This window comes from Molothrus ater, chromosome 4 (assembly GCF_012460135.2).
Source record: "Molothrus ater isolate BHLD 08-10-18 breed brown headed cowbird chromosome 4, BPBGC_Mater_1.1, whole genome shotgun sequence".
Taxonomy (NCBI): Eukaryota; Metazoa; Chordata; class Aves; order Passeriformes; family Icteridae; genus Molothrus; species Molothrus ater.
Genome location: NC_050481.2, coordinates 72,899,166 through 72,920,086, shown reverse-complemented (window position 1 = coordinate 72,920,086; position 20,921 = coordinate 72,899,166). Strand labels below are relative to the sequence as shown.

At 60.4% G+C, this 20,921-nt stretch overlaps 1 protein-coding gene across 1 annotated transcript; it reads right to left on the bottom strand.

Moving 5' to 3' along the window:
• Window positions 1-339: 339 nt before the first annotated feature.
• On the bottom strand, window positions 340-19,483 carry SIGLEC1 (sialic acid binding Ig like lectin 1). Its single transcript, XM_036381918.2, has 22 exons — window positions 19,436-19,483; window positions 17,411-17,513; window positions 16,611-16,970; window positions 16,231-16,527; window positions 15,749-16,012; window positions 14,714-14,974; window positions 13,821-14,120; window positions 12,871-13,125; window positions 11,981-12,283; window positions 10,972-11,226; window positions 10,178-10,471; window positions 8,970-9,224; window positions 8,023-8,325; window positions 6,175-6,429; window positions 4,851-5,156; window positions 4,436-4,675; window positions 3,942-4,241; window positions 3,599-3,853; window positions 2,590-2,886; window positions 1,981-2,080; window positions 1,269-1,341; window positions 340-512 (listed from the first exon to the last, which is right to left on the bottom strand). Exons 1-22 carry the CDS (start codon window positions 19,481-19,483, stop codon window positions 495-497), a joined length of 5,142 nt encoding a protein of 1,713 aa, XP_036237811.2. The 3' UTR covers window positions 340-494.
• Between the last annotated feature and the right edge of the window lie 1,438 nt (window positions 19,484-20,921).

Sequence of the window (20,921 nt, the reverse complement as noted above, 5' to 3'; positions counted from 1 at the left end):
CCCGGGAAGCTCCAGCTCCAATCCCAAAGCCCCATCCCCGCGGCCGAGGCCAGGTCTGGTGGCGAGGTGGCCACACAGTGACCTCTAACGGCAGCGGCGACACGGCCGGAGGGGACGCGGCCGGAGGGGACACGGCGCCGCTGCCACCAGCAAGCAGAGTCCCCATGCCCAGGTCCCCTCGTCCCGGGCGCTGAGGGGACACGGGTGGCTTGGGGACCGCAGTGTCCCCCCCTCTCCAAGGGGCCACCGGGATGGATGGCAGGGAAAAGGGACGGGTGGTGACAAACAGGACGTTCCCAGCACCGGGAGGTTGGGTTTTATTCTTGTCCCGGGGTTTCCCAGCCCGGAGGTGTCACCTGGTGGTGACAAGGATCCATGGGCAAGGGACGAGGGGCTGGAATGCGGCCGGGGGATCCCCGGGGGAGTCCCTGGGTCCAGCCAGGATGGGGAAATTCCAGCGGCCACAGCTGGCCTGGGGTCCGAGAGCCACCGGGTCAGGATGCTCCATCCATCTGGAAAAGGTTGGGAGTGCCTGGGGACACCTTGTCCTTGTCTGGGGACACCCTGCCCATGGCTGGGGACACCCAGCTCATGTCTGGGGACACCCTGTCCTTGTCTGGGGACACCCTGCCCATGGCTGGGGACACCCTGTCCTTGTCTAGGGACACCCTGTCCTTGGCTCGGGACACTGCTGGTGTCTGGGGACACACTGTCCATGGTTGGGGACACACGGTCCATGTCTGGGGACACCCTGCTCATGTCTAGGGATGCCCTGTCCACATCTGGGGACACCCTGTCTGTGTCTGGGGACATCCTGTCCATGTCTAGGGACACCCTGCCCTTGGCCAGGGACACCCTGCCCATGGTTGGGGACACTCCTTGGGGACATCCCGTCCATGGCTGGGGACACCCTGTGCTTGTCTGGGGTCACCGTGTCTGTGTCTGAGGACACCCTGCTCATGGTTGGGGTCACTCCATGGGGACAGGGGACATCCTGGGAGGGGTTGCCACCCCTCTGTGCCATGGAGCCCCTCTGGAATGAGGCTGGCACGGGCATTTTGTGTCCCCTCAAGGCTCTGTCCCTCCTGTCCCTGGGACAGTGACAGCCACGGCTGTGGTGGCACCACGGGGCCACCAGGCTGGGCCTGATCCCAGATCCACGTCCCATTCCCACACTGGGGATTCCTGGATAGGAGCCCCCGAGCGCTCAGGGGACCCCAGCGCTGTCCCAGTGATGTCCCCAGGGCTGTCCCCAGTGATGTCCCCACCTGTGGCAGGTCCTGTTTGCTCCTCAGCTCCAGGGTGTCCTCGGCACGGGACCAGCTCCGGAACTTCCTGATCCTGCCAGGGAGCACAGGGAGCTGCCACCACCCCGGGGTCCTTGTCACCGTGCCAGGGTCCCTGTCCCACCGCCCCCAGGGCCTTGTCACCACTCCAGGGTCACTGTCCCACCACCCCGGGGTCATTGTCACCCTGCCAGGGTCCCTGTCCCACCGTCCCCAGGGCCTTGTCACCACTCCAGGGTCACTGTCCCACCACCCCGGGGTCATTGTCACCGTGCCAGGGTCACTGTCCCACTGCCCCCAGGGCCTTGTCACCACTCCAGGGTGACTGTGCCACCACCCCGGGGTCCTTGTCACTGTGCCAGGGTCACTGTCCCACCCTGGGGTCCTTGTCACTGTGCCAGGGTCACTGTCCCACTGCCCCCAGGGCCTTGTCACCACTCCAGGGTCACTGTCCCACCACCCTGGGGTCCTTGTCACTGTGCCAGGGTCACTGTCCCACTGCCCCCAGGGCCTTGTCACCACTCCAGGGTCACTGTGCCGTCACCCCCAGGTCCTTGTCACCATGCCAGGGTCCCTGTCCCACCATCTCAGGTGTTCCTGTCCCCTGATCCTTGGTTCCTGTGCCACCCTGGCGTCCCTGTCCCCCCATCCCAGGTGTCCCAGTCCCTCCACCCTCCCCCATCCAGGACGTCACCTGGGCCACACCTTCAGGGCCAGCAGGGCCACGGTGGCGATGGCCACGATGGCCATGAGCAGCCCGGACAGGACACGGAATGTCCTCAGGTGGCTCAGAGCTGGGGACAGAGATGGGGACAGTGCCAGCAGGGACACCCCGGACCTCGGGGTGCCCCAAAAGGGGTGAATGGGACACTGGGGGGTGACAAAATGGGGGACAGGCAGCATTTGGGGCGAGGACACACATGGGGGGAAGTCACAGGTGGGGACAATTGCTGCTTCTGGCTGCCACTGTCCCCTGTCCTAAAGGCCACCCTACCAGGGACAGGAGATGTCCCCAACACAGCCAAAGTGCCACCCTCATATTTTGCCACTTGACTTCATCCCGTGTCCCAATTCCTGGGATTTTTTTTGGGATTTCCTCCATCCCCACTCACTGTGGACATTGAAGTCAGCGCTGGCCGTGGCGTTTGCCCAGAGTGCCACTGTCCCCTGTCCCCAAGGTGACTCTACCAGGGATAGATGTCCCCAACACAGCCAAAGTGCCACCCTCATATTTTGCCATTTGACTTCATCCCGTGTCCCAATTCCTGGGATTTTTTTTGGGATTTCCTCCATCCCCACTCACTGTGGACATCGAAGTCAGCGCTGGCCGTGGCGTTGCCCAGGGCGTTGGTGGCCACGCAGACGTAGCGTCCCCCAGCCCCTGTCCCCAGGGCCGCCAGCTCCACGCGCAGGGCGTTGTGCGAGGGGGTGGCCCGCACCCCCGGGGTGGCAGCGGGGGACAGGCTGGTGGCCAGGAGGTGGCCGTGGTGCAGCAGGGCCAGCGAGGAGGGCGGGTGGCTCTGGGCCGTGCACAGCACGATGGCCCCGTGTCCGTTCTGGTTCTCCAGGAAGGTGCTCACCGAGACGGCCCGAGGGGGGTCTGTGAGGGGACAGCGAGGGTGGCACTGGGGACACGGGGTGGGACAGCCTGGCTTGGCTGTCCAAAAGTGCTTTAAAGTGGCCCTGGGTCTGTCCCATGCCGCTCATCCCGGTGCTGGGGGATTCAAACCCTCTCCAGTCTTTGTTTTGCCAACCCAAAGCTGGAGAATCTTCCTGACTTGGAGCTTCTGGGCTCCAAATCTGATTTTTGGGGGGAAATTCTAAAATAAAAACCCCAAATCCCTTTCCCAAAAGCTTCCTAACGCATCCCTCCTCCAGCCTGGATCATCGCCTCACCCTCTGCTCCCACCTCCAGCTGGAGAACCCCTCAGGTTGGAGCTTTTTGGCTCCAAATCCAACTTCTGAAGGACCAATCCTAAAAATCCCCTTAAAATCCCCTTCCCCAGGTCACCAAGAGCTTCCTGACTCATCCCTTCTCCATCCTGGATCATCCCCACCCCATCCATCCCTGCCCTGGTGGCTTCCCACGTTCCCCAGCCCCTCATTCCACACCCAACCAGAAAACTCCTCAGCTCTGGAGATTTTTGGTCCCAAATCTACCTAAAAAAAAACCCCTAAAATCCCCAAAAGGAGAGGAGCAGGACAGGAAGAGGAAGAGGAGGAAACTCCCCTTGCCCTTGCGGAGGTGACACGGGTGACAGGGGCTGGGGACACCTGGCTGTGTTGTGCCTGGTGGCGCTGGGGACACTCACAGAGGACACTGAGGCTGAGGGGGACGGAGGTGGCCGTGCCCCATGTCCCGCTGGCCTGGCACTGGTAGGAGCCGGCGTCGGCGCTGGACACGGGGCTGAGGACGAAGGAGCCGGACGGTCCCTCCCAAAGCCACCTCCCGTCGCGGTACCACGTGTAGTTGACACCTTTGTCCCCCCAGGCGGTGGCCGAGCAGCTCATGGTGGCCTTGGTGCCCTCGGTCACTTCCTGCGAGGGCTCCACCGTCAGCGTGACCCCTGAGGAGCGACATTGGGGGGCTCCAGGAATGCCCGGCGAGCTCCCACGGGGACAACCCCGCTCCTTGGCCGCTCGGGGCCACCTCACCTGGCACCTGCAGCCGCAGGGACGCGGTGGCCGAGCCGCGGCTGTTGGTGGCCGAGCACAGGTAGAGCCCCGCGTCGCCCGGCTCCAGCCCCGCCATCCGCACCCGCAGCGACGTGGGGGTGGCCCGCACCTCGAAGCGGGGGTCAGAGGGCCCGAGGCTGGTGGCCAGGGGCGGGTGGCCCTGTCCCCTGCTCACGGCGATGTCCGGCGGGGGGACACCGTCGGCCGAGCACAGCAGCACCGCCTGCCGCCCCCCGCGGGGCTCCACCAGCGCCACAAAGCTGGGCTCCTGCGGGGCATCTGCGGCGACAAGGACAGCGCTGCGTGTCCCCCCCACGCCCCGCCGGGCGACGAGGAGGCCACCCCCGAGCGGGGGCTGCGCTGTCGCCGCGTGTCGCGGGGTGGCGACACAGGACCGGGCAGCGATGTCCCCGCGGGGGTGGCGCGTCCTGCTGTCCCCTCCCGCCCTCCCGGCGGTGTCGCCCCCCACTCACAGAGCACGGCGAGGGCCACGGGCGGGGCGCGGCGCCCCCGGCCCGCCCGGCAGCCGTAGAGCCCCGCGTCGGAGCGGTGGCCGCGGAGCGCCAGCGAGGGCTCGGGTCCCTCTGTCACCCACCGCCCGTTCTTGAACCACGTGTAGAGGGTCCCCGGCTGCGCCTGAGGGGCCTGGCACGTCAGGGTCACCTCTGTCCCCTCCGCCACCTCGGCCGAGGGTCGCACCAGCACCCTGGTGGCTGCGGGGAGCGGGTTTTGGTCACCTTTTCCCTTCGAAGCCTTCAGCCCCAAATTGGTGTCCCCAGTCTCCAGCTCCTCCAAAATTGGGTACCCCAAATCCAGCACCCTTCAACGCCCCCCCTCCCCCCCCCCCCCCAGCCGGCAGTGTCCCCAAGCCCTTGTCCCCCTCCTCACCTTGCACCCGGAGCGTGAGGGACGCGCGGGTGTCACCGAGGGCATTCTGTGCCTGGCACTCGTATTCACCCTCGTCCTCCTCGGAGGCTTCCCGGAATTCCAAGCGCAGCGCGTTGGGAGAGGGGGACACGCGGGTGCTCGGCCGGGGGCTGTCACCTCCTCTGGGGGGGCTGGAGGCCACCGGGTGTCCCCCCCTGAGCAGGGTGAGCTGGGCCGGGGGGTGGCTGTCCACGGCGCACAGCAGGATGGTGGCCGTCCCCTGGCTGCTCTCCATGAAGGATTGCAGCCGCAGGTTCCTGGGGGGGTCTGCGGGGCGGGAAGAACGTGGAGAACGGGATAATCGTGGAATTGGTTGGGTTGGGAAAGACCTCTGAGCTCATCGAGCCCAAGTGTCCCCCCCCAGCGCTGCCCCAGGCCACCGCTGAGAGCGTCCCCAGGTGCCGCATCCCAAGGATGGAACTCCACCGCTGCGCTTTCCAGGAGGAAAATTCCCAATATCCAACCAAAATTTCCAATATCCAACCAAAATTCCCAATATCCAACCAAAATTCCCAACATCCAACCAAAATTCCCAATATCCAACCAAAATTCCCAACATCCAACCAAAATTCCCAATATCCAACCAAAACCTCGCCTGGCACAGCTTTAGGCCGTGTCCCTTTGTCCTGTCCCTGTTCCTGACCCCCCCCCAGCTGTCCCCTCCTGTTGAGTTGTGCAGAGCCACAAGGTCCCCATTTATCCAACCCTTCTGTCAAACCTTAAAACTTTGCTACAAATCCATTTCCCACAGCCCCCCCGATCCCCCTTTTCTCCAGGCTGAGCCCCTTCCCAGCTCCCTCAGCTTTTCCTGCTGCTCCAACACTTCATGCCAGGGATTCCCCATGCTCCAGAGCTTCCGTCCCACACTCATCAGGAAGATTTATAAATTAACACCATCTTTTTCTCATAAAAAAAGGGGAAAAAAATTCTCACGTTCTGACTTGCAACAACATTCTTGCCCTATTTTTTTTTTTTTAAGCAAAATCTGGTTTTAATTTTCCCAGTTAGGTATAAAAAAAAGTCCTAAATCCAGCATTAAAGCCGAATATTTTCCTGCTGGGTTTGGTGCGGAGCACAAGGAAACTTGGAGAAGGTTTTGGGGTCTCTGGGCAGGTCTGGGGTGTAAATCTTGGCTTAATTATCCTCTGGAATACATTTTTTGAGCCCCTCCTAATTAATTAATCCCCCTGAATTAAACCAGGCCTTACTGCCCCATCTCTCCAGCCATGGGGAGGGGTGACACCAAGTGACACCAAGTGACACGAAGGTGCCCTTGGGGACTCACAGAGGACGTTGAGGGTGGCAGGGGTGGCACTGTGGTTCCGGGCTGGGGTCCATATGGAGCAGTGGTAGGAGCCGGCGTCGGAGGCGGTGACTCCAGGGAAGGTGAGGTTTTGGGAAGAGCCGGTGCCCAGCCACACCTGGTTCCGGTACCAGGTGTAGCTCAGCACGTCCCGGTCCCCTCCTGCCACCGCACAGGTGAGAGTGGCACTGTCCCCTTCCCGCACGTCTGGGGACGGCCAGATCCAGACCCGGGCGGCTGCAGGGGAGGGAAGGAAAAATGCTGATCCTCAATTTCCAGGAAAAAGTGGGGATCCCTCAATTTCCAGGAAAAAGTGGTGATTCCCTCAATTTCCAGGAAAAAATGGTGATCCCTCACTTCCAGGAAAAAGTGGTGGTCCCTCACTTTCCAGGAAAAAGTGGTGGTCCCTCACTTTCCAGAGTGGGAAAAATCAGGGAGTTGCAGGGCAGTAAAAAGAGGGAATGGCCACCACAACCCACAGGTGACACGATTCCCGTGGTGTTCCCATGGATTTGTTTGGGATGCTCCATCCCTGGAAGTGTGCAAGGTCAGGTTGGACAGGGCTTGGAGCAGCCTGGGATAGTGGAAGGTGTTCCTGTCCATGGCAGGGGTGGGATTGATGGGATTTAAGGTCTCTCCCAACCCAAACCATTCCATGGTTCCATGGTTCCATGATTCCATGATTCCATGATTCCATGATTCCTGGGGTGATGGCAGCAGGGCAGTGCCATGGATGGACACAGCAAAGCCAGCCCTTGGAATCACATCCAAGCAGAGCCCTGTCCCTTCGCCACATGCCTGGGACACCTGCAGCTCTCTGGGAATACCTCCATCCCCATAAACACGGATTTTCCCAAATTTTTTTTTTCCATTTTCATCCTCCCCATCCTATTCCGGCTGCTCTCCACACTCCCTCCCCCATTCCCATCCCTTCACCTCATCACCATAACCCCAATCTCATCATTCCATCTGCTGCCTGCAGCTCTCCATCCCATTCCCATTCCCATTCCCATTCCCATCCCATGGATCCCATCCCATCCCATCCCATGGATCCCATCCCATCCCATCCTATGGATCCCATTCCATCCCATGGATCCTGTCCCATCCCATTGACCCCATCCCATTCCCATCCTGTTGACCCCATCCCATCCCATCCCATGGATACTGTCCCATCCCATCCCATCCCATCCCATCCCATCCCATCCCATCCCATCCCATCCCATCCCATGGATACTGTCCCATCCCATCCCATCCCATCCCATCCCATCCCATCCCATCCCATCCCATCCCATCCCATCCCATCCCATCCCATCCCATGGATACTGTCCCATCCCATCCCATCCCATCCCATCCCATCCCATCCCATCCCATCCTATGGATCCCATTCCATCCCATGGATCCTGTCCCATCCCATTGACCCCATCCCATTCCCATCCTGTTGACCCCATCCCATCCCATCCCATGGATACTGTCCCATCCCATCCCATCCCATCCCATCCCATCCCATCCCATCCCATCCCATCCCATGGATACTGTCCCATCCCATCCCATCCCATCCCATCCCATCCCATCCCATCCCATCCCATCCCATCCCATCCCATGGATACTGTCCCATCCCATCCCATCCCATCCCATCCCATCCCATCCCATCCCATCCCATCCCATCCCATCCTATGGATCCCATTCCATCCCATGGATCCTGTCCCATCCCATTGACCCCATCCCATTCCCATCCTGTTGAACCCATCCCATCCCATCCCATGGATCCCATCCCATCCCATCCCATCCCATCCCATCCCATCCCATCCCATCCCATTCCCAGTGACTCACCGCCTCCGGAGAAGTTCCCGCTGGCGCTGGCGTTGCCGTGGGCGTTGGTGGCCACGCACCGGTACTCGCCCTCGTCCTGCAGCAGCACGGGGTGGACGCGGACCCGCAGCACGTTGGTGGCCGAGGTGACACTGAGCCGTGGCCGGGGCACCGGCAGTGACAGCGCCGTGGAGGCCACCAGGGCCCCGTCCTTGAAGAGGGCCAGCTGTGCCGGCGGGGAGCTGTCCACGGAGCACTCCAGGATCCCGCGCCGGCCCCACGGGGGCTCCAGGAAGGTGCTGAGCACCAGCGCCCGCGGGGCGTCTGCCCGGAGGGTGGGACAGACCTGAGGATGCACCCAGGGACCCCCGGGACCCAGCGAGGTGCCAGCGCCCAGCAGGGTCATCAGTGCCAGTGTCCCCTCAGTGCCATCCCATCGGTGCCATCCCCTTGGCACCATCCCATCCCAGCACCATTCCAGTGATGCCATCCTGTTGGCACCATCCCAGTGGCATTGTTCCAGTGGTATTATCCCATCCCAATAGCACCATCCCATCCCATCCCATCCCATCCCATCCCATCCCATCCCATCCCATCCCATCTCATCCCATCCCATCCCAATTTTCTCTCATCCTGTCTCATACCAGTTCAATCCTATCCATCCCATCCCACTTCCTTCCCACTCCATCCATTCCATCCCATTGCATTTCCTCCCCATCTCATTTTATCCCACCCCATTTCATCCCAATTCCATCTCATCCCAAATCATCCCAATTCCTTCCATCCCAATTCTGTTCCATCCCTCCATCCATCCATCACCCATCCATCCATCCATCCATCCATCCATCCATCCATCCATCCATCCATCCATCCATCCCATCCCATCCCATCCCATTCTCCCATCCCATCCCATCCCATCCCATCCCATCCCGTCCCGTCCCCTCAGTCCCCTGGCGGGTCCCACTCACAGCAGACGCTCAGGGTGACAGCAGGGGACACGCTGGTCCCCGCGGAGCCCCGGGCCCGGCAGTGGTAGAGCCCAGTGGCAGCGCTGGTGACACGGGACAGCACGAGGACACTGTCAGGACCCTCCTGCAGCCACTTGCTGTCCTTGTACCAGGAGTAGACGGTGTCACCCGGTGGCTCTCCGGCCACCTGGCACAGCAGGGACACGTTGTCACCTTCCAGCACCTCCGAGGACGGTGAGATCAGGACTCGGGTGGCTGGAGCGGGGACAGCGCCAGCTCAGAGGGGACAGGGCAGAGCTCGGCACTGCCAGTGTCCCCTCGTCACTTCCATAACCTGTGGGGTGCGATATTCCCACTCTGTCCAAGGACTTGGGACAGCTCCCGTGTGATAGTGGTGCCCGCTGTCCCCTTAGGGTGTCCCCAACTCCTCCTGGAGATGCCCAGGGCTGAGGTGGTGGAATATGTGCAGGGGGTGGCACGGGGTGGGGGGTCTGGTGGCGCTGGCAGGGATCTGGTGGCATTAGGAGGGCAGACATGAAGTCATTCCCATGGGATGGACCCCTCTGATGCCCGGGTGGGATCTGGTGGCACTGGGAGGGATCTGGTGGCACTGGGAGCACAGACACATGGTCATTCCCAAGGGATGAGCCACTCTGATCCCTGGGAAGGACCTGATGGCACTGGGAGTGCAGACACATGGTCATTCCCATGGGATGAACCACTCTGGTTCCTGGGAGGGATCTGGTGGCACTGGGAGCACAGACAGGAGGTCATTCCCATGGGATGGGTCGCTCTGATCCCTGGGTGGGATCTGGTGGCACTGGGAGCACAGACCAGAGGTCATTCCCATGGGATGGGTCGCTCTGATCCCTGGGTGGGATCTGGTGGCACTGGGAGAGATCTGGTGGCACTGGCAGTGCAGACGTTGTCATTCCCATGGCATGGACTGTTTTGATCCCTGGGAGGGATCTGGTGGCACTGGGAGAACAGAACGGAGGTCATTCCCATGGGATGGGTCGCTCCGATCCCTGGGAGGGATCTGGTGGCACTGGGAGCACAGACTGGAGGTCATTCCCATGGGATGAGGTGCTCTGATCCCTGGGTGGGACCTGGTGGCACTGGGAGGGATCTGGTGGCACTGGGAGCACAGACCCATGGTCATCCCCGTGGGATGAGCCACCCCGACCCCCAAATCCCCAGCTCCCCACCTTGCACGCGCAGGTAGAGCCGTCGTTCCACGGAGCCGTGCACGTTGGTGGCCGTGCACCGGTAGCTGCCATCATCTGCCGGTGTCACCTCCCGGATCTCCACCCGCAGCGAGTTGGGGACGGCGGAGACGGTGACCCGCGGGCTGCTCCCGCTGGCGCTGGTGGCCACCAGCTCCTGGTCACGGAGCAGGGCCAGCTGGGCCGGGGGGTTGCTGGACACGGAGCACTGGAAGATGGCCAGGGAGCCCTGCTCGGCCTCCAGGAAAGCCGTCAGGAGAGGGTCCCGAGGGGGGTCTGCCGGGGGGAATGGGATGAGAGGCTGGGAATCACATCAGGAGAGGGGTCCTGGAGAGGGGTCACTGCTCTGGGGTTCTGGGAAAGGGTGGGAGGGGAGGGGAAGGGAAAAGGGGAAAGGGGAAAGGGGAAAGGGGAAAGGGAAAAGGGGGAAAGGGGAAAGGGGAAAGGGAAAAGGGGAAAGGGAAAAGGGAAAAGGGAAAAGGGGAAAGGGGAAAGGGAAAAGGGAAAGGGTAAAGAGGGAAGGGGAAAGGGGGAAAGGGGAAAGGGAAGAGGGGAAAGGGGAAAGGGGAAAGGGGAGGGGGAAAGGGGAAAAGGGAAAAAGGAAAAGGGAAGAGGGAAGAGAAAAGGGAAAGGAAAAGGAAAAAGGGGAAATTGAAAGGAAAAGGAGAAGAGAATGGGAAGCACAGACATGAGGTCATTCCCATGGGGAAATTGAAAGAGAAAGGAAAAAGGGGAGAAGGGGAAGAGAAAGGAAAGAGAACAGGAAAGGGACGCACACAGCACATCCAGGAGGACGTCGGGAGAGCTCCGGCTGCCGCCCGCGGTGCTGGCCTGGCACCGGTAGAGCCCGGCGTCCCTGCTGAGCACCGGCTGCAGCACCAGCGAGGTGGCCGAGCCCGTGGAGATCTGCTGCCCGTTGTGGTACCAGGCGATGTTGGGCACAGCTGTGGAGCCGCTGCTCAGGTGGCAGGTGAGGGTGGCATTGTCACCCTCCAGCACGTGGGGGGACGGGGACACGGTGACATTGGCAGCTGTGGGCAGGAGGGAACGGGGTCTGGTGTCAACAGTGGGGTGACAACACCCCAAAGCCACCAAGGGACAGCGTGGCTACCCCAGAGGGCAAATTCCAACTGATCCCACAGCGCCATGGCGGGGACAGCTCTGAGCCTGGCAGTGCCACCAGCCCAGGGACATCCCTTGACCGTGTTTTGCTCCATGTTCCTGTCACACAGAGCCAGGGAATCCCCACCAGGGGCTGGAATGTCATGGGAGAGCCACCATGTCTGGATTTCATGGACACGTGACATTTCCATGTGGTGTTTCCATGTCTGGATTTCATGGACATGCGACATTTCCACGTGGTGTTTCCATGTCCAGATTTCATGGAAATGTGACATTTCCATGTCTGGATTTCATGGACATGTGACACTTCCATGTGACATTTCCATGCCTGGATTTTGTGGATACGTGGCATTTCCATGTGATATTTCCATGCCTGGATTTTGTGGATACGTGGCATTTCCATGTGGCATTTCCATGCCTGGATTTCATGGAAATGTGGCATTTCCATGCGACATTTCCATGTGGCATTTCCATGTCTGGATTTCATGGACAGACATGTGGCATTTCCATGTGACATTTCTGCTCCTCCTGCCACCATCTCCTGATCTTGCCTCCTTCCCCAGCATTCCCTTCCCACGCTCCTCTCCCACAGGACATTACCAGATGCCACAATCCTGTCCCCTGTCCCCTGTCCCCTGTCCCCTGTCCCCTGTCCCCACTCACTGTCAGCCTTGAAATCCACCGTGGTGCTGGCTCTTCCTTGGGAATTCTCTGCCTGGCACATGTAAATCCCCTCATCCTCCACCACCACATCCCGGATTTCCACCTTCAGGCTGTTGTAGGACCTGGTGACGTGGACCCTGGGACTGGTGGCTTGGGGACAGCCCTGGGTGCAGGCGATGGCATCGTCCCCTCTCCGGAGGGTGAGGTTGGACTCGGGGTCGCTCTCCACAGAGCACTGGATGATGCCCAGGTGCCCGCCCTGGCTCTGCAGGAACGAGCTCAGCACCGGCTGCCTCGGGGGGTCTGTGGGGGAAAACAGATCTGTGAGGTCGGGAAAACTCCCAGAATCCAAGGGATGGATGCTTCCAGCACCGCCTGATCATCCAGGCTGGATGGGGTTTGGAATAATGTGGGACGGTGGAGGTGTCCCTGCCAAGGGGAGAGGGGTTGGAATAAGAATGGCTTTGAGGTCCCTTCCAACCCAATCCAGGGACAAAGCACCACTGGATCCATTGGGGAAACCCTCAGAATCCAAGGGATTGATGCTCCCAGTGCTGCCTGGGAAACTCTTGAATCCACGTTGGACCTGGTCTAGTGGGAGGTGCCCGTGCCCATGGCAGAGGGGTCAGAACGAGATGGGTTTTGAGGACCCCTAAGCCCAAACCATTCGTGGTTCTTCAATCATTAAAATTCTTGGGAAGGTGGGAATGCTCCAAATTCCCCCTCCCCAGAACCCCCAGGTTTTACCTGCCAAAGGGAATTTTTCATCTTCCCCACATTCCTGCCCCGAGAGCTCCTTGGCCGTGGCTGGTGGGGATGGGGGAAACCTCAGGGTGGGACCACCCCCAGCCCAGCCCCAGGACCCTTTGGAATTCCCACGGGACGCTCACAGAGCACTCGGAGCGGGACGGCCTCTGACGTGTCGCTGCCATTCCTGCTCCAGACCTGGCACTGGAAGGCGCCGGCGTCGTCCCCGCGGACGGACGGGAATTCCAAGGTGGGGAATGAGCTCTCCTGGAGCCTCCGGCCGTTCCTGTACCAGGTGTAGAGCGGCTCCTCCTCCGTGTCCCCTGTCCCCACGCAGGTCAGGGTGACCGCGGTCCCCTCCGTCACCTCGGCCGAGGGCTGGATCTGGAGCCCAGCAGCTGGAGGAGGGGTGCGAGAGGGATTTCAGGGAAGGAGGGAAATCCAGCCCGTGGATCCATCCAGCTGCAATTCCCTGCTGGGCTTCCCGGAGTCCCCTCCCTCACCGTGGCTCTTTGGGGGGTGACATTCCCTGGGGACACTGCACAGGCCAATGGGGCCTTTCCTGACCCTTTCCTGCTTTTTCCAAGTGCCGGGTTCATCCAGGTGACTTTTTCCTAGGACAGTCTCTGTCCCCTTTTCCCACTGGTTGGGCCTTGTCCGACTTCCAGCTCCCCAATGGGACACCCAAATCCAGGTTTGGTTTCTCTGGAATTGGGCCTTGAGGTCTCTTTTGGGGTTTTTTGGGATCCTAAACGATGTTCTTCTTGGACATGGATTTGGGGGGACTTTTCTTTCCTGCTGCCTCTGTCACCCCAAATTATCTAGACTCGGGGTTTAGGGGACAGTGACTGGTGGGGATGGATGGGGCAGAAAAATTTGGATAAATTTACTGATTTTTGGCATTTTCCGAAACAAACCCCAGGAGTCTCTCCATCTCGAAAAACAGCTCTGACCCCACACAGCCCCCAGGACACCGATGTCCCCCAGCGCCACCACAGGGGTCCCCCAAACTCTGTAAGCTGCACGTCCCCCCAGTTTTGGGGGTTCACCATCTCCCCAAACCCAGGAGTGGCCGCGTCACCCAGGGACTCACCGCGGGCCACCAGGACCTTGGTGGCACTGGCGTTGCCATGGACGTTGCTGGCGGTGCAGCCGTACTTCCCGCTGTCCCGGGGTCCTGCATCCCGGATTTCCAGCCGCAGGGAATTGCGGGAGGCGGTGACACCGAGCCGCTGGCCCAGGGTCACCTGTGCCCCGCTGGTGGCCAGCACGGCGCCATCGTGATCGATGGCCAGGGTGGCCGGAGGGTGGCTGTCCACGGTGCAGCGGACGATGACCAGCCGGCCACCCTGGGTCTCCTGGAAGAGCGTGAGGGTGGGAATTCGGGGTGGATCTGTGGGATGGGAGAGGATGCTGAGGCTGGGATGTCCTTGGTGGTGTGGTTACAGGGAAAAATCCAAAAAGTGGCTTGAGTTGGAGGGAACATTAAATCCCAGCTGGTCCCATGGGCGGGGACATAGCCCAGGTGGCTCCAAGCTCCATCCAACCTGGCCTTGGGGTAAGAAACGTCCCCCTACCCAATTTGGATGTCACAATCTGCTTGTCCTGCGTGTCACCAGGTCAGATTTACCTCCAAAATGGTCACAACCAACCCATGGCTGGGTTATTTTCCCCCTGAAAACCTCCTGAGCTGTTCTTATCCCGCTGGATTCTCCATGAGAAACATCCCTAGATCTTACGGAATGGAGGGGATTAGTGGGGGATGTTGCCATGGACACGTCCCAGATGCCACTTAATGTCACCTTCACACCCGCCTCACAGCCAAAATTTGTTGTATTCCCATAAAATTCAACCAGCAGGGCTGACCCCCTTTATCAACCCTTGGGGTGCTCAGGAAGAGGCTTTGCCATGAATTTTTGGGGGGAGGATTTCCTGGATTTTGCGGGGTTCGCACAGCCCCATGTGGCAGGAGCTGGTGGCACTCACATGTCACGCTGAGGCTGATGGCCTGGGCCGTGTCACTGCCCTGGCTGTTGGTCACTTGGCAGGAGTAGTAGCCGGCGTCACCGGCGGCCACCGCGGGGAAGAGGAGGGTGTGGGCCGGGCCCTCCTTGAGCCAGGCGCTGTTCTTGAACCAGGTGTAGGTCAGCTCCTCGGGGTGTCCCTCCCGCCCGGGGACATCGCAGGACAAGGTGGTGGCCGTCCCCTCGAGCACCTCGGCTGCGGGGCTGGCCGAGATCTCTGCGGCTGAGGGAGAAGGGACACGTTCAGGATGGCCCCGGGGACAGGAAAACAGATCCCCCGTCCCAAATCCCCCGTTCCAGAGCCTGGGAGAAGATGGAAGCCCCAACAACAGAGCTGGGGGACGTTTGGGTTTGTCCCCTGCCACCAGCTGGGGACACCTGGCTTTAGAGCAAAGCCCCGAGGGCCAAGCTCATGGTGGGTGGGGAAGGGTCTTGCCCCTCTCAGGGTGGGATCAGGGGGGTTTTGGGAAGAGCACAGGGACCCATCTGGGGGGAGATGATCCCTGTGGGATTCCAGCTCAGGCAGGGAGGGATGGGATTTGTCTGTGATGAGGGATCTGGTGGGAGGAGGAAACTCTTCCCTTCCTGTGGGGGTGGAATTCCCAGAGAAGCTGTGGCTGCTCCTGGATCCCTGGAAGTGCCCCAGGCCAGGCTGGACACAGCCTGGATCCACCTGGGATGGCGGGAAGTGCCCCAGCCCATGGCAGGGGTAGGAATGATCCCTAAGGTCCCTTCCCACCATGGCTCTGGATCTCCACAAGCTCCCAACCCCTTCCCAGCTCTGCTCCCTGTCCTGGGCTGGAAATCCCTCCCTGTTTTCTGGGATCACCAAGAGATGGGACACAGGCGTGGCGCAACGGGGCCACCACCCTCCTCCTGCACGGACATCCCAATTCCCAGACCTCCAGCAGCACCGGCCACCTCCCTCCCAGTCCGTGCCACCCCAGTGTGGGACACGCAGGATTTCCCACCCCGGCAGAGCTCCCTTGGCACTTACAGAACACGCGGAGGGTGACAGGGGGTGACACCCCGGTGCCCAGGGCGTTCTGGGCCTCGCAGTGGTACCGCCCGTGGTCCTCACGGCGCACGCCCGGCAGGGCCAGCACCCGCTCGGTGCCCACGGCCACCCCATCCTTGTACCAGTGGTACCCCGAGACCGGGGGGTGGCTGCTGCCAACCTCACAGCTCAGGGTCACCGTGTCACCCACGCCGATGTTCCCCGAGGAAGGGCTCAGCGACACCTGCGTGTCCTTGGGGGCGTCTGCGGGGGACACAGAGGGACGCGGTGGGCACACGGCGCTGTCACCACCCTGGGGAGGTGCGTGACAGGAGGTGGCACCTAAGGGACAGATGTGGCCAGCCAGCAGGAAAGGGAGGGAGAAGCTGGAGGAAAAGGCTGCAGGGAAGGAGGGGGTGGCGGGAGGGGGATGTGGCGGTGGTGGCCATGACAGAGGTGTCCCCTGTCCCCACCGCACGTACGCCTGACCCGCAGTACCACCTCCGTGCTCGCCCTCTTGGGTCCGTCGGAAACCACGCAGAGCAGCTTCTTGGAATGGTCCTTCCAGGTGAAGGAGCTGGTCAGGGTCACCTGGTGGCTGACCCCGCTGGTGTCCAGCTGGACGTGGCTGGACACCTCGGACACCTGGGGGTTGTAGCCCTCCCAGCGCAGGGCGGTGTCACCCCCGGGACAGAAGTAGGGCGTGGAGCACTCCAAGGTGGACCTCTGTCCCTCGGTCTGCTCCTCGCTGCTGGTGACACTGGGAAGCTGCAGATCATCTGGTGTGGAGAGCAGAGGGCGGGATGACCTCATGGAATCGAGCAAGAAGGGAATTTTTGGGGAATTTTGGTGTTTTACCCACCCGAAACTCTCAGGGTCACATCCCGCGACGCTGACCAGCGGTCGCCGTCGAGGATCTCGAAGCGGAACCTGTAGAGGCCACTGTCCCCCGGTGTCACCCCCCGCAGCAACAGGGTGCAATTCCGGGCCATGGGGTCCCCCAGGAGCTGGGCACGACCCCCAAAACGGGGATCCACATCCTGGGGGGCAGCGGAGTGGAACACAACCGTCCGCTGGCCGTCGTAGTCCTTGTACCAGATGGCCACGATGCCGGCCCACGCTGTCACATCCGCGGGGTAGCTGAAGGTGCAGGGGACAACCAGGCAGGACCCCCCGCTGGCCAGCAGGGACTCGGGGTAGGAGACCCCCCAGGAGCCGAGGGCTGTGCCAGGGAAAATCGGGATTAGGGAGCCAGAAGTGTCCCCACTTCCCCCAGGACACGCTGGGGACACGTCACCTGTGCTTGATGGGGCAGGATTTGGGATAAACCCCCGCAGGAGGAGGTTTTGGGGCAGAGGAGGGGGAGATATGCAGGAAAAGCTGGATCTTTTGGGCCTAAATGATGAAGAAAAAGGGGAAAGAGACAATCTGGGGTCCCAAATTTATTTCCTCACCCTGGCGCCTTGTCCTGGCTCCCATGGCCTGGCTGTCCCCTTGTCACCCCATCCCCGCCCATCAGGAGTGTGGGATCACGGCCAATCCCCCCAGGAACAGCCTTGGGATCCCCCAGATTCCTGCCTGGCTCCTACGCCCACCCACTGGGGCCAATCCCGGCCTCCAGTCCCGCAGGGGACAATCCCAAGGGTGTCACCGTCCCCATACCTGGCGGGACGAGGCTGGCCAGGAGCACGAGGCAGCGGGGCAGGCGCATGGTGGCACTGCCAGGGGACATGGCAGACACGGCGTCACGCCAGCACAGGGGACCCTGGGGACAAGAGGAGGTGGCTGAGGACCTTGGAATGTGGGGGGAAGGATCCCTGTGGGATAAATCCCGCTGGAATCCGGACAGTCCTTAACAGGAGGGAAGGGAAAAGGGGAAGGGAGGGAAGGAAGGAAGGAAGGAAGGAAGGAAGGAAGGAAGGAAGGAAGGAAGGAAGGAAGGAAGGAAGGAAGGAAGGAAGGAAGGAAGGAAGGAAGGAAGGAAGGAAGGAAGGAAGGAAGGAAGGAAGGAAGGAAGGAAGGAAGGAAGGAAGGAAGGAAGGAAGGAAGGAAGGAAGGAAGGAAGGAAGGAAGGAAGGAAGGAAGGAAGGAAGGAAGGAAGGAAGGAAGGAAGACTAAAGAAAAAGGAAAAAGGGAAAGAAAAAGAAAAAGAAAGAAAAAATGAATAATGGAATAAAAAAGAAAAGAGGAAAAGAGGAAGAAAAAGAAGAAGAAGAAGAAGAAGAAGAAGAAGAAGAAGAGGAAGAAGAAGAAGAGGAAGAAGAAGAAGAAGAAGAAGAAGGAAAAGAAGAAGAAGGAAAAGAAGAAGAAAAAGAAACAAAGAAAAAGAAGAAGAAGAATAAGAATAAGAAGAAAATGAAGAAGAAAAAGAAGAAGAAAAAGAAGAAAAAGAAACAAAGAAAAAGAAGGAGAAAAAGAAACCAAGAAAAAGAAGATGAATACAAAAAATAAACAGAGAATTATTTAAAACATTTTTGCAGCTCCAGACGAACTCCTGACATTCCTTTCCGTTTCGCCCCTCATCGTTCCGTGACAAACCAGAATAATTTCACCCTGAACTTTTTCCCAATATCCCGGAAATCAGCGGTCGGATTGCTGCGAGCTCCGATCCTCCTCTGAGCTCTCCTGGGTCTCTCCCTGAGGAACGAGGCCTCTCCCAGCCCCCCTCTCCGGCCTTTCCCTCTCCACCATTCCCTCCTTCTCCGATACCTCCTTCTCCCACATCTGTATCCAATTTCCTCGCCGCTCCTTGGATTTCGGGCTGGATTTCCTGCTCTGGAGAGCTTTGCTTGGGAATTTTTTCCAGACTATGAGCACAGAGAATGTCTAGGGTGGCCCCTGGGTGTCGATGCTTGGAGGGGGGGGGACGATGTGAGGCCACAAATTGTCACGGGATTCGTCCCGGAAGAGGAAGGAAGAGCCGGGATCCAGCCCCCAACTGGTGCTGGTGCCAAGTTTCGTTTCTTCTGCTGGGTTTCTCCCGGTTTCGATTCCTGAGGGCCCCTGGGGGATCCCTCGGGATGGGGGACCCAGGGAGGTCAGTGGCCCCTGGTGGGGCTCTGCTGCTTGGAATTCCAAGGGTTGGAAAGGTTTCTAGGAAAACGCTTTAGGGGAGACCCGGGGTGGGGAAGGTGTCCCTGGTGTCCCTAAACGGGATTTAAGGAATTGGTTGGGATGGAAATGAAATCTTGTTTCATTTCCATTGGCAGGGACATTTCCTGCTGTCCCAGGTGGCTCCAAACCCTGTCCAGCCTGGCCTTGGACACTTCCAGGAATGGGGCAGCCACAGCAAATCTGGGAATTCCATTCCAGAACCTTCCCACCCTCAGAGGGAGGAATTTTTTCCCAGTCTCCCACCTATCCCTGCAGTTCAAAAGTCACTTTTTGGCACAGGAAGGAGCACGGGGAGGGGACATTCCCAGTGTGGGACCCTTCAGCTCCATCACATCCCAAAAAACCAGAGAAACAGGGACCATCGGGTGGTGGGACACCATTCCTCGGGATAAGGGATGGATGTGACCCCCTCCAAGCCTGGATCTGATTCCTGGAGTTCTGACCACTTCCCTGGCTCCTGGCAGGAGATGGAGGAGGCTCATCCCAAAAGGATCCTCCCGGAGCCACCCCCACCCCTCATCCCTGTCTCCAGAATTCCCATCCTTTCCCATCCCTGGAGAACCACGGCGTTACCTGGAAGTGGTGGTGGCTCTGGCAGTGCCACCTCCGGAGCGGTGGCATCAGGAAACCGCCTGTCCCTGCGCTCAGGGACGTCCCTTTATCGGCTGTGGGAGGAGGGTGAGGAGCCCCAGACCGCAGGACTTCCCTCTTCAGAGTCCCTGCTCTGATTTTGGGAAGTGGCGACCGCCGCGGCAGCTTTTCCCTAATTCCGTGTTTTTGGGGCCAGGGTGGGTTTGGAGCGCTCCGAGGCCTCTGGGTTTGGGGTCCTGCTGGTGGTACTGGGGCAGGGCTGGTGTTGTTCCCTGTGGGAACGGTTTGGGATTTGTGCTGATAGCTCGGGAATGTTTTTGTTGTGTCTTGGAGGGAAGTAAGGGCGGCTCTGCCCTCACCCTGCTGGGAAGGGGTTGGGATTGCAACGGGAACTGGGGGGACATGGCCAGGAAAACTGATCCCAACTGATCCAGGAATATCCCGGACCATGTGGCTCCAGGATAAACTGGAAAAGGAAAGGGGGATGTTGGGAGTGATGGGGTTTGTCCTCCTGGGCCACCAAAAGGGATCCTGGCTGTCCTCGGAATGCGGAATGCTCCGAGGGCTGGGAGCACCTGAGCTCTGGGAGAGCTGGGAATGTTCCCCTGGAGAAGGGAAATTCCAGGGAATCCTCAGAGTGCCTGCAGGGGCTCCAGGAGAGCTGGAGAGGGGCTGGGGACAAGGCCTGCAGGGACAGGAGCCAGGGAATGGCTCCCACTGGGAAAGGGGAGATTGGGCTGGGATCTTGGCAAGGAATTCCTGCCTGGGCTGGAATTCCCAGATTTGCTGGGGCTGCCCCTGGATCCCTGGCAGTGCCCAAGGCCAGGCTGGACATCGGGGCTGGATCCAGCTGCGATGGTGGGAGACGCCCCCAAAGGCAGGAAAGGGCTCTGCCAGAGAAAATTCCCAGAGGAATTCTCGGCTGGGCACCGCGGCTCTGGGGATGTAGAGGCCAACCCAGATCCAGCCTCTGCCCCCTGCAGTAAAGACACCCGGGCTGGTGGCACTGGGGCACTGGTGGCACTGGTGGCACTGGTGGCACTGGTGGCACTGGTGGCACCGGTGGCACGGGGCGGGGCTGGCCCCTGGTGACCACGCGGGGTCAATGTCCGACCTTGTGCCCCGGCAGTGTGGGAAAGTGCCCTCGGCCCCTCCCGGCCGTGCCAGCGGGTGCTGAGTCAGCAGGGACATGCCCACGGCCCCCAGTGCCCCCATGGCCCCCGGTGCCCCCACGGCCCACGGTGCCCCCCTGGCTGTGCCACCCCCCGGGAAACGGCGCCAGACCCCACCAGGGGGTGCCGGTGTGGGGCTGTGCCAGGCCTGGGGGATCCATGGATTTGGGAGCTGTGGGATATTGGGTTTGGGAGCTGTGCCAATCCCGGTGGATTATTGGATTTGGGAGTTGTGCCAATGTCAGGGGGCTCCTGGATTTGGGAGCTGTGCCAGTGGTGGAGGGCTCCTGGATTTG

What these genes read in the sequence shown, in the direction of transcription:
- SIGLEC1 (XM_036381918.2), bottom strand. Translation starts at nt 19,483, where the DNA reads ATGCCACCGCTCCGGAGGTGGCACTGCCAGAGCCACCACCACTTCCAG. An exon ending in CAAGGTCCTGGTGGCCCGCG is followed by an intron (nt 13,126 to 13,820) that starts GTGAGTCCCTGG and finishes CCCCTCCTCCAG; the next exon opens with CTGCTGGGCTCCAGATCCAG. An exon ending in CGGGAACTTCTCCGGAGGCG is followed by an intron (nt 6,430 to 8,022) that starts GTGAGTCACTGG and finishes CCTCCCCTGCAG; the next exon opens with CCGCCCGGGTCTGGATCTGG.